General features: G+C 38.0%; 1 protein-coding gene across 1 annotated transcript in view; it reads right to left on the bottom strand.

Moving 5' to 3' along the window:
* LOC118371473 (ADP-ribose glycohydrolase MACROD2-like) overlaps nt 1-13,098 on the bottom strand; it is a 31,073-nt gene that overhangs the window by 15,528 nt on the left and 2,447 nt on the right. Inside the window, exons 2-3 of the mRNA XM_035756914.2 lie at nt 12,643-12,750; nt 7,088-7,186 (exon numbers count right to left, since the gene is read on the bottom strand). Of these exons, the coding sequence (XP_035612807.1) occupies nt 7,088-7,186; nt 12,643-12,750 (207 nt within the window). The remainder of the gene's footprint in view (nt 1-7,087; nt 7,187-12,642; nt 12,751-13,098) is intronic.

The raw sequence follows: 13,098 nt of genomic DNA, 5'->3' as shown, positions 1-13,098 counted from the left end.
TTGAGTTGTCTCGCTGAAATGTTCTTACTCTTTCAAATGACTGCTCAACTTGAACTTATTTAGTAGTTGGAAGTGTGCGATTAGTATTTTTCTGCTTTTGTTCTGTGTAGCGCTGTATTTTTCGTAGTGTTTTTTACGTCATCTACTTACGTTATATACGTATGCACGTCATCTACTTACGTTATATACGTATGCACGTCATCTACCTACGTTATATAAGTATGCACGTCATCTACCTACGTTATATACGTATGCACGTCATCTACCTGCGTTATATACGTATGCACGTCATCTACCTACGTTATATACGTATGCACGTCATCTACTTACGTTATATACGTATGCACGTCATCTACCTACGTTATATAGGTATGCACGTCATCTACCTATGTTATATAGGTATGCACGTCATCTGCCTACGTTATATACGTATGCACGTCATCTACCTACGTTATATACGTATGCACGTCATCTACCTACGTTATATACGTATGCACGTCATCTACCTACGTTATATAGGTATGCACGTCATCTACCTACGTTATATACGTATGCACGTCATCTACCTACGTTATATAGGTATGCACGTCATCTACCTACGTTATATACGTATGCACGTCATCTACCTACGTTATATAGGTATGCACGTCATCTACCTACGTTATATAGGTATGCACGTCATCTACCTACGTTATATACGTATGCACGTCATCTACCTACGTTATATACGTATGCACGTCATCTACCTACGTTATATACGTATGCACGTCATCTACCTACGTTATATACGTATGCACGTCATCTACCTACGTTATATACGTATGCACGTCATCTACTTACGTTATATACGTATGCACGTCATCTACCTACGTTATATACGTATGCACGTCATCTACTTACGTTATATACGTATGCACGTCATCTACTTACGTTATATAAGTATGCACGTCATCTACCTACGTTATATACGTATGCACGTCATCTACTTACGTTATATACGTATGCACGTCATCTACTTACATTATATACGTATGCACGTCATCTACCTACGTTATATACGTATGCACGTCATCTACTTACGTTATATACGTATGCACTTCATCTACCTACGTTATATAGGTATGCACGTCATCTACTTACGTTATATACGTATGCACGTCATCTACCTACGTTATATACGTATGCACGTCATCTACTCATGTTATATACGTATGTACGTCATCTACTTACGTTATATACGCATGCACGTCATCTACTTACGTTATATACGTATGCACTTCATCTACTTACGTTATATAGGTATGCACGTCATCTACCTACGTTATATAGGTATGCACGTCATCTACCTACGTTATATAGGTATGCACGTCATCTGCCTACGTTATATACGTATGCACGTCATCTACCTACGTTATATATGTATGCACGTCGTCTACCTACGTTATATACGTATGCACGTCATCTACCTACGTTATATACGTATGCACGTCATCTACCTACGTTATATATGTATGCACGTCGTCTACCTACGTTATATACGTCATCTCATCATCTACCTACTTTATATACGTATGCACGTCATCTACCTACGTTATATACGTATGCACGTCATCTACCTACGTTATATACGTATGCACGTCATCTACCTACGTTATATAGGTATGCACGTCATCTACCTACGTTATATACGTATGCACGTCATCTACCTACGTTATATACGTATGCACGTCATCTACCTACGTTATATACGTATGCACGTCATCTACCTACGTTATATACGTATGCACGTCATCTACCTACGTTATATACGTATGCACGTCATCTACCTACGTTATATACGTATGCACGTCATCTACCTACGTTATATACGTATGCACGTCATCTACTTACGTTATATAAGTATGCACGTCATCTACCTACGTTATATACGTATGCACGTCATCTACTTACGTTATATACGTATGCACGTCATCTACTTACGTTATATAGGTATGCACGTCATCTACTTACGTTATATAGGTATGCACGTCATCTACTTACGTTATATACGTATGCACGTCATCTACCTACGTTATATACGTATGCACGTCATCTACCTACGTTATATACGTATGAGCGTCATCTACCTACGTTATATAGGTATGCACGTCATCTACCTACGTTATATACGTATGCACGTCATCTACCTACGTTATATACGTATGCACGTCATCTACCTACGTTATATACGTATGCACGTCATCTACCTACGTTATATACGTATGCACGTCATCTACCTACGTTATATACGTATGCACGTCATCTACTTACGTTATATACGTATGCACGTCATCTACCTACGTTATATACGTATGCACGTCATCTACTTACGTTATATACGTATGCACGTCATCTACCTACGTTATATAGGTATGTACGTCATCTACCTACGTTATATACGTATGCACGTCATCTACCTACGTTATATACGTATGCACGTCATCTACTTACGTTATATAGGTATGCACGTCATCTACTTACGTTATATACGTATGCACGTCATCTACTTACGTTATATAGGTATGCACGTCATCTACTTACGTTATATACGTATGCACGTCATCTACTTACGTTATATACGTATGCACGTCATCTACTTACGTTATATACGTATGCACGTCATCTACTTACGTTATATACGTATGCACGTCATCTACTTACGTTATATACGTATGCACGTCATCTACTTACGTTATATAGGTATGCACGTCATCTACTTACGTTATATACATATGCACGTCATCTAACTACGTTATATAGGTATGCACGTCATCTAAACGTTATATACGTATGCACGCCATCTACTTACGTTATATAGGTATGCACGTCATCTACTTACGTTATATAGGTATGCACGTTTTTTTTTTTTTTTTTTTTAGTTTTTAGTTATATTTGTACCAATACAAAAGGTCCAAGGCAAAGTATTATTATTTTTTAAAAGGACACTACTTTAAAATATATATTCTTAAAATCTTGCAAAATATATTCCTTAATTTGATGGGACATAAACACACACAATTTGACATTGGTCCCAAGGCATAGTGAAGTTTCTCTACATCTACCTACGTTATATACGTATGCACGTCATCTACCTACGTTATATACGTATGCACGTCATCTACCTACGTTATAGAGGTATGCACGTCATCTACCTACGTTATATACGTATGCACGTCATCTACTTACGTCATATAGGTATGCACGTCAGCTTCAACACCCCAAAATGATTTACTGTAACACTACAGGTGTTAGTTTCCTACAGTGAGAACGTGTAACAGTGTCAGCATTAAGAAAAGTGAGTCCAGTTTACTCTAAATCAAGTGTTATGTTTTACACTGTAGGTGTTGCATATTACTCTACAGTAGAGCTATGCAAACACCACAATCAAGTTCATTTGAACACGTTAAGAGTTACACGTTACATCTTTAAAGCTTTGAAAAGTGTTATTTTAACACCAGTTCAGTGGGACTCATATGTTCACTGAGAATAGTGTACATTTTACACTGTCAGAGTTAAATGTACACCATTGAGTTGGCTGTGCAGACAGCACACACACAGGGCATACACACAGAGAACACACACAGAGCACACAGCACAATGTCACACAGACATGAAATGTTCTCCTGAAGTTTTTTCATTGTTAGTGAAATTAGAAAAGCCAGAAAGTCATGTTTGTATTCCAAATAATGTTTTAGCCTTTGTTTACACAGGTTAGCCTCAAGAGAGAATTGTATGAGTTCAGACGGAATTTTAAAAATTACGGAGTGTTCCTTGGTAGTCTTAAACAAATCTGCTTTGAAACAAAAGTATACATCTCACACACATGGTTATGCGCTTAAAAAATATATAACATTTTGTGTTTGCATCCCAATATTACACCTTATATACATCACAGAAGACTGAAATATAACAAAACCATTCAACATAAATTCACTGGATTTTAGTGGGTAATTTTTAAATAATGTTTATTAGTTATGAAATTATAAAAAGTATTTATAGCATTCAACCCATGAGGCCACTAGAGGGCGATTTGGTAATTTGACTGCAGGAAAGGGGCTACATATTTTAGATGCAACAATTACAGTGTAACCTAAGCATTATGTTTCTGCTTTCTAGGCTGATATAGAACAATAGACATTCCAGCTGGCCGTATGCATCCATACATAAAAGACACAGGCAAACCGACACTTCCCATATGCTAATATTCTGTGGTATTTGGGTCTTTTGAGTGTGAGTACAGATGCTGCTGGCTCCAATAGAGGTTATGTACCAAGATGCTAATGTGCATAAAAACAGCTGGTTACACAGGAGACAGTAATAACCATTGAGATCAAATCTATCAATCTCTCTCAACAGTAATAACACAATATCTCTCTACAGTAATAACACAATTTCTCTCTACAGTAATAACACCATTTCTCTCTACAGTAATAACATGATATCTCTCTACAGTAATAACATGATATCTCTCTACAGTAATAACACAATCTCTCTCTACAGTAATAACATAATCTCTCTCTACAGTAATAACATAATCTCTCTCTACAGTAATACCATAATATCTCTCTACAGTAATACCATAATATCTCTCTACAGTAATAACATAATCTCTCTCTACAGTAATACCATAATATCTCTCTACATTAATACCATAATATCTCTCTACAGTAATAACATAATCTCTCTCTACAGTAATACCATAATCTCTCTCTACAGTAATACCATAATATCTCTCTACAATAATAACATAATCTCTCTCTACAGTAATACCATAATATCTCTCTACAGTAATACCATAATATCTCTCTACAGTAATAACATAATCTCTCTCTACAGTAATACCATAATATCTCTCTACAGTAATAACATAATCTCTCTCTACAGTAATACCATAATATCTCTCTACAGTAATACCATAATATCTCTCTACAGTAATAACATAATCTCTCTCTACAGTAATACCATAATATCTCTCTACAGTAATAACATAATCTCTCTCTACAGTAATACCATAATCTCTCTCTACAGTAATACCATAATATCTCTCTACAGTAATAACATAATCTCTCTCTACAGTAATACCATAATATCTCTCTACAGTAATACCATAATATCTCTCTACAGTAATACCATAATATCTCTCTACAGTAATAACATAATCTCTCTCTACAGTAATACCATAATATCTCTCTACAGTAATAACATAATCTCTCTCTACAGTAATACCATAATATCTCTCTACAGTAATACCATAATATCTCTCTACAGTAATAACATAATCTCTCTCTACAGTAATACCATAATATCTCTCTACAGTAATAACATAATCTCTCTCTACAGTAATACCATAATCTCTCTCTACAGTAATACCATAATATCTCTCTACAGTAATAACATAATCTCTCTCTACAGTAATACCATAATATCTCTCTACAGTAATACCATAATATCTCTCTACAGTAATACCATAATATCTCTCTACAGTAATAACATAATCTCTCTCTACAGTAATACCATAATATCTCTCTACAGTAATACCATAATATCTCTCTACAGTAATACCATAATCTCTCTCTACAGTAATACCATAATATCTCTCTACAGTGCACTGCCACTTCCATAGACATATTGTCTTCACATTTAAAATCACCACTAAACCTCTATGATGCTGCCGATGGCTTTTCAAAAGTAATATCAATGACTGAACTGTTCAAACTAAGAATGGACTAGAAAGGACTCAAATATTCAGCCGAGGGAGACGGTAGAAGAGCGTGGTATTGAAACACAGCGGTTTCGTATTTTGGCCTTCGCTGGAAATTAGTAAAGGTAGCCAATGAAACAACACTGGGGGAAAACTGGGGGGAACCGCTAGACAAGGCTACATTTATTTCTGAAACCATGTTTGCTTGACATGATCGCAGTGTGAGGGTACTCGCTGCCGATAACGGTGGGTTCACTATCAATTTGCTCCATTATAAGGGATGGACCAACCATCCTCACAACTAACAATAATTGGAACACAATCCTATCACCAAAAAATGCATGGGTCCCTATTCTGCTATTTAGCACAATGTTTCATATTGTTCTGGCTCTCTGCCATACAGTAAGTTGATGGTAAGTAACACAGGTGCTCTGCCATAGGTTGGTGTGAATACCAACAGACAAGGAAGTGAACTACTTACTATTCTGCTAATCTCTCAAACCACCTGTCAGAATAAAATACCAGTAAGAGAACACACAATTAGCGAGCTTCTACAGATAATGGGCTGTTAATTAACCAGACTACTAGTAACCACATTACTCTTACCTCTACATTAAAAACATACGCTCACATCATTCACTGTATCCCACACAGGCCCACAAAAAGTGTGGCCCTCAAGGCAAGTCTTAGCAGCCAAATCCTGAAATAGGAATGATGTTTTCTCTCACCCCACAATGAACTACTACAGAACTCCTCAAAGTCAATAATGATTCACCATATTTGTTTCTATGACCCACAATCCACCAATCAATCCAACAAGAGTCAGCACTTTACACCCACCAACACTAGAGGGCAGCAAACTCATAAATCACACTGACTGCGTGTTGTAAGTTTGTAGCGTGAAAAAACGTTCTATAGATGTTGAAAAACCACAGCTTTGCTGATTTCACACACTCTGAACTGTTGAAAGTTCATTTATAAAGCACCTTACCAGAAATAACAGACACAGAAAAAACATGGTTTTGCTTGTTTCACAGCTTCCTACATTAAACTAGTGAAACTCCATTTTAAAAGCACCTTACCAGCATTAACAAACACAGACAAACTGCATGTCATGAGGTTGTAGTGTGAAACAACTGTTCACCATAGGCATGGCTTGTTTCATAAACATCAGCATTAACAAACACAGACAAACTGCATGTCATGAGGTTGTAGTGTGAAACAACTGTTCACCATAGACATGGCTTGTTTCATAAACATCAGCATTAAAGCAGTGCAAACGTATTTAGCCATAGTTTGACAAACTCCTGCATCAAACCAATGTAAATGAATAACAAAGCATCGTACCTGCGTTAACTATGGCATCGACCTCGAGGATGGTGATGTCACCCTTGTAGAGAGATACTTTGTCTCTCAGAAGGTCCTTCCCTTCCTCTTCCTCTGTCACTAGAAACAACAAGAGCAGGGGTTTGTTCATTAGCTACACTGTACAGGTACTCTTAAAGACAGGACCAGAAATAAGGACAGATTACTAGTTTTTTTAGCTTAGTTCTTCTTGTCAATGTCCTTGTGGAATACTGTACATCTGGAATGAGCCATATCATTGTTGTTCTATAGACTAGTGCATTATTGAGGGTTTAAAAGAGTAAACTTACAGGCACAAACACACAGCCTGCCAGCAAGCCAGACAGACAAACACACAGACAAACACAGACAGACACAGACAGACAGACAAACAAATACATTAACAGACTAACAGACATACAGTGCATTCGTAAAGTATTCAGACCCTTTCCCTTTTTCCACATTTTGTGACGTTAAAGCCTTATTCTAAAATGGATGAAATACACTTACAATCTACACACAACGCCCCATAATGACAAAGTGAAAGCAGGTTTTAAAAAATGTTTGCAAATGTATTAAAAATAAAAAACAGATACCTTCTTTACATAAGTATTCAGACCCTTTTCCATGAGACTCGAAATTGAGCTCAGGTGCATCCTGTTTCCAATGATCATCCTTGAGATGTTTCTACGACTTGATTGGAGTCCACCTGTGGTAAATTCAATTGATTGAACATGATTTGGAAAGGCGCACACCTGTCTATAGAAGGTCCTACAGTTGACAGTGCATTTCAGAGCAAAAACCAAGCCATGAGGTCAAAGGAATTGTCCATAGAGCTCCGAGACAGAATTGTGTCGAGGCACAGATCTGGGGAAGGGTACCAAAACATTTCTGCAGCATTGAAGGTCCCCAAGAACACAGTGGCCTCCATCATTCTTAAATGGAAGAAGTTTGGTACCACCAAGACTCTTCCTAGAGCTGGCCTCCCGGCCAAACTGAGCTATCGGGTGAGAAGGGTCTTGGTCACGGAGGTGACCAAGAACCCGATGATCACTCTGACAGAGGTCCAGAGTTCCTCTGTGGAGATGGGAGAACCTTCCAGAAGGACAACCATCTCTGCAGCACCCCACCAATCAGGCCCTTATGGTAGAGTGGCCAGACGGAAGCCACTCCTCAGTAAAAGGCACATAAAAGACTCTCAGACCATGAGACACAAGATTCTCTGGTCTGATGAAACCAAGATTGAACTCTTTGGCCTGAATGCCAAGTGGCACGTCTGGAGGAAACTTCGCTCCATCCCTACGGTGCATCATTCTGTGTGGATGTTTTTCAGCGGCAGGGACTAGGAGACGAGTCAGGGTCGAGCGAAAGATGAACAGAGTAAAGTACAGAGAGATCCTTGATGAAAACCTGCTCCAGAGCACTCAGGACCTCAGAATTCCAACAGGACAATGACCCTAAGCACACAGCCAAGACAAAGGAGGAGTGGCCTCGGGACAAGTCTCTGAATGTCCTTGAGTGGCCCAGCCAGACTTCAACCTGATCAACATCTCTGGAGACCTTAAAATAGCTGTGCAGCTATGCTCCCCATCCAACCTGACAGAACTTGAGAGGATCTGCAGAGATTAACGGGAGAAACTCCCCAAATACAGATGTGCCAATCTTGTAGAATCCTACCTAGATTGATGAGAGAAAATACTATTTAATACATTTTAGAAAAATACTGTGAAGTAACAAAATGTGGAAATGTCAAGGGGTCTGAATACTTTCCGAAATGCACCATACATAGATACACACAACTGGGGTAGGGGTATGTACTGAAAATATGAGAAAAAGTCAACCAAACTTCAAGCAGATTCATATGTGTACAAATTCACAAAAGTGTTCTGCTCACAGGAGGCTGGTGAGGGGAGGACGGCTCATAATAATGGCTGGAATAGAGTGAATGAAATGGCATCAAATACCATTCCATTCATTTAAGCTATTACTATGAGCCTCCAGCCACCTGTGGTTCTGCTAAATATGCCAACTGACATTTCAGATCGAATCTACAAAACCCCCCAAAACAGCTTCAAAATAATACTTCCACATTTTTATCACTGTGGCACACACACACACACACACACACACACACACACACACACACACACACACACACACAACTAAACCAATTCATCTTTCATCAGTGAATTCAGTGTCAGGCATCAGATCATGATAATCACATCAGGAATGTGTTCCAAAATGGCACACTACTGCAAATATAGTGCACTACGTTTGACCAGGATCTTATGGGTCTAATGGAAATAAAGACTGGGCAATTAACATTGATTCCTACAATACAGTCAGTACCACTTGCCTGCAGGGTGTGTGTGTGTGTGTGTGTGTGTGTGTGTGTGTGTGTGTGTGTGTGTGTGTGTGTGTGTGTGTGTGTGTGTGTGTGTGTGTGTGTGTGTGTGTGTGTGTGTGTGTGTGTGTGTGTGTGTGTGTGTGTGTGTGTGTGTGTGTGTGTGTGTATAACATGTATCTATACAGGTACTGGCTGGCCTACCCTCCTAGACTTTGATAGTTTTTTGTTATATTATCCTATTTATGTATTCATTAATTTTACTACAGTAAATGTTTTATTTTATGCACTTTTGAGATTATTCTTGTAATGAAAAGCACCTTACAAATGTAATGTATTATTATTACCGTTATTATGTGGCCAAACTAGTCTGTGTCAAAGTGTAGTCTAGTCAAGAGATAAATTGTACAATCTGATATAAAAACTTTAATCATCACAGGCATTGACAACTCGACGATAACATTTTATTTTCCAAGACAATGCTAACTTTATAAGCGAGTTGGGCAAACTGAAAAGATTACAGGCTTGGATTGATTCCTCTGTCCTTGTCGTTTCCCTTGAAGGGCAGTTGTCTTTTCGCATGAATTAAACATCACAGGGTTGATGGATGGGAGGGGTTGAGTGTAGCTGAAGGATGGGACTAAAAACAAATAAAAGATAACTATTGTAAAATATGCTGTGTCCATAAAATGTATATAGTATGTATAAGATGGAAGAAGAAGACTAAGTGTTGTTGTCCATTAGTTTACTCCAATTAGGGGAGGGGTGGTAGGGTTAGGGGAGAATAAAGGAACATACACTACCGTTCAAAAGTTTGGGCTCACTTAGAAATGTCTTTGTATGTCTTTGTTTTAAAAATCTGCTGTTTCCAGCTACAATAGTCATTTACAACATTAACAATGTCTACACTGTATTTCTGATAAATTTGATGTAATTTTAATGGACAAAAAATGTGCTTTTCTTTTTTTTTTAACAAAAACATTTCTAATTGACCCCAAACTTTTGAACGGTAGTGTATATATTTTTTTTTTATATACAGTACCAGTCAAAAGTTTGGACACACCTACTAATTCCAAGGTTTTTCTTTATTTTTGCTATTATATACATTGTAGACTAATAGTGAATACTTTAAAACTATGAAATAACCCTTATGAATCACGTAGTAACAAAAAAAAGTGTTAAACAAATCAAAATATCTTTCAGATTTGAGATTCTTCAAAGTAGCCACCCTTTTGCATTGATGACATCTTTGCACACTCTTGGAATTCTCTCAACCAACTTCATGAGGTAGTCTCCTGGAATGCATTTCAATTAGCAGGTCTGTGCCTTGTAAAAAGTTCATTTGTGGAATTTCTTTCTTAATGCGTTTGAGCCAATCAGTTGTGTAGCGACAAGGTAGTAGTGGTATACAGAAGATAGCCCTATGTAGTAAAAGACCAAGTCCATATTATGGCAAGAACAGCTCAAATAAGCAAAGAGAAACGACAGTCCATCATTACTTTAAGAGATTAAGGTCAGTCAATAAAGAACATTTCAAGAACTTTGAAAGTTTCTTAAAGTGCACTCGCAAAAACCATCAAGCGCTATGATGAAACTGGCTCTCATGAGGACTGCAGAGGATAAGTTCATTAGAGTTACCAGCCTCTAAAATTGCAGCCCAAATAAGTGCTTCACAGAGTTCAAGTCACAGAAACATCTCAACATCAACTGTTCAGAGGAGACTGCGTGAATCAGGCCTTCATGGTCTAATTGCTGCAACAACAAAAGGACACCAATATGAAGAAGAGAGTTGCTTGGGCCAAGAAACACGAGTAATGGAGATTAGACCGGTGGAAATCTGTCCTTTGGTCTGATGAGTCCAAATTTGAGATTTTTTGTTCCAACCGCCGTGTCTTTGTGAGATGCAGAGTAGTAAATGGATGATCTCCGCATGTGTTTTTCCCACAGTGAAGAATAGAGGTGGTGGTGTGATGGTGTGGGGGTGCTTTGCTGGTGAAACGGTCAGTGATTTATTTAGAATTCAAGGCACCCAACCAGCATGGCTTAACTAGCATGGGTACCAAAGCATTCTGCAGCAATACGCCATCCCATCTGGTTTGCGCTTAGTGGGACTATCATTTGTTTTTCAACAGGACAATGTCTCAACACACCTCCAAGCTATTTGACCAAGAAGGAGAGTGATGGAGTGCTGCATCAGATGACCTGGCCTCCACAATTACCCGACCTCAACGCAATTGAAGGAAGGAAAAGCAGTCAACAAGTGCTCAGCATTTGTGGGAACTCCTTCAAGACTGTTGGAAAAGTATTCCAGGTGAAGTTGGTTGAGAGAATGCCAAGAGCTGTCATCAAGGCAAATGGTGGCTACTTAGAAGATATATTTTGATATGTTTAACATTTTCTTGGTTACTACTTGATTCCATATGTGCTATTTCATAGTTTTGATGTCTTCATTATTATTCTACAATGTAGAAAATATTAAAAATAAAGAAAAACCCTTGAATGAGTAGTTGTGTCCAAACTTTAGACTGGTACTGTATATCTTTTGTATATATTTACAAAAATATATATATGAGAGGTTGGAAATGATGCAGCCAATTACATTTATGGAAGCCACAAAAAAAACTAACCGCAGTGTGACACAGAGGCTAAGAGATATTTACATGTTAGTCATTTAGCAGACGCTGTTACTATTAATGGGAGTGCATTACACAGAGCGGCAAAGTTGCTTTGCTGGTTGTCATAAAGCGTAAGATGGTGGCCTTGAAGGGTTATGTCAATCTTATGACAGTGTTATTAAGCTGTTATGTCATGAGGTTACAAGTAAAAGCAATCATTTAAAGGCTAGAGTTGAAGATTGAAATTGGAAAGTTGTTCCCTTTGAATGTCTCTTCAGGTGAACTAGCTTATTCATTGTTCAGATTCATCACTTAGTGTGATTATTAGTCAGCAGTCTCCACATCAATAGGCTCAGGCTCTGGTGGGGATCTCTGGACCTGTTCCAATACTTTAGAAATGCATCCTTCCTTCCTTGTTTCCTTGAGATAAGCACATATTTTTTAGTGATTGGATAGATGTAAGGTCACTTTCACCAATACTCTACCAATTCAGACTTGTGATTACTTCAAGAAAGTAAGGAAGGAAGGAAGGGAGGAAGGTAGGAAGGAAGGAAGGATTTCTGAAGAATTCAAACAAGGCCTCTGAGTGTATCTCTCACCTTCTGTACTCTGAGACTGCTTCCAGGTGTTGATTTGGTCCAGAGGTACATATTCAGACCGACGGTACTCCTTACGCCTCTCCTCCAATGACATATTCAACACTCTGTCTGAAGAGAAGAATAAATAGACCATTTTAGAACAAACTACTCCATTTTAGAACATAAGTAAATTTTAGAACAAACTACTCAATTTTAGAACATAAGTCAATTTTTGAACAAACTACTCAATTTTAGAACATAATAGTCAATTTTAGAACAAAAATTTAAATTTAAGTAACAAAGTAACAAAAACAAAAAATTGTCACACAAACAAATGAGTGAGCGTGGAATATCATAGTAGGACAGTCTGGACATCCAGGCTCAGAATATTGTTACAGCACCAGAGAGAGGAGTTTGGCGAGATGAGGTGAACTCGGTTCCCAGATTTCTAGTGGGAAATGTTTGTCTGATGAGAGC

Source organism: Oncorhynchus keta, chromosome 2 (assembly GCF_023373465.1).
Source record: "Oncorhynchus keta strain PuntledgeMale-10-30-2019 chromosome 2, Oket_V2, whole genome shotgun sequence".
Taxonomy (NCBI): domain Eukaryota; kingdom Metazoa; phylum Chordata; class Actinopteri; order Salmoniformes; family Salmonidae; genus Oncorhynchus; species Oncorhynchus keta.
This window is presented reverse-complemented; position numbering and strand designations above follow the sequence as displayed.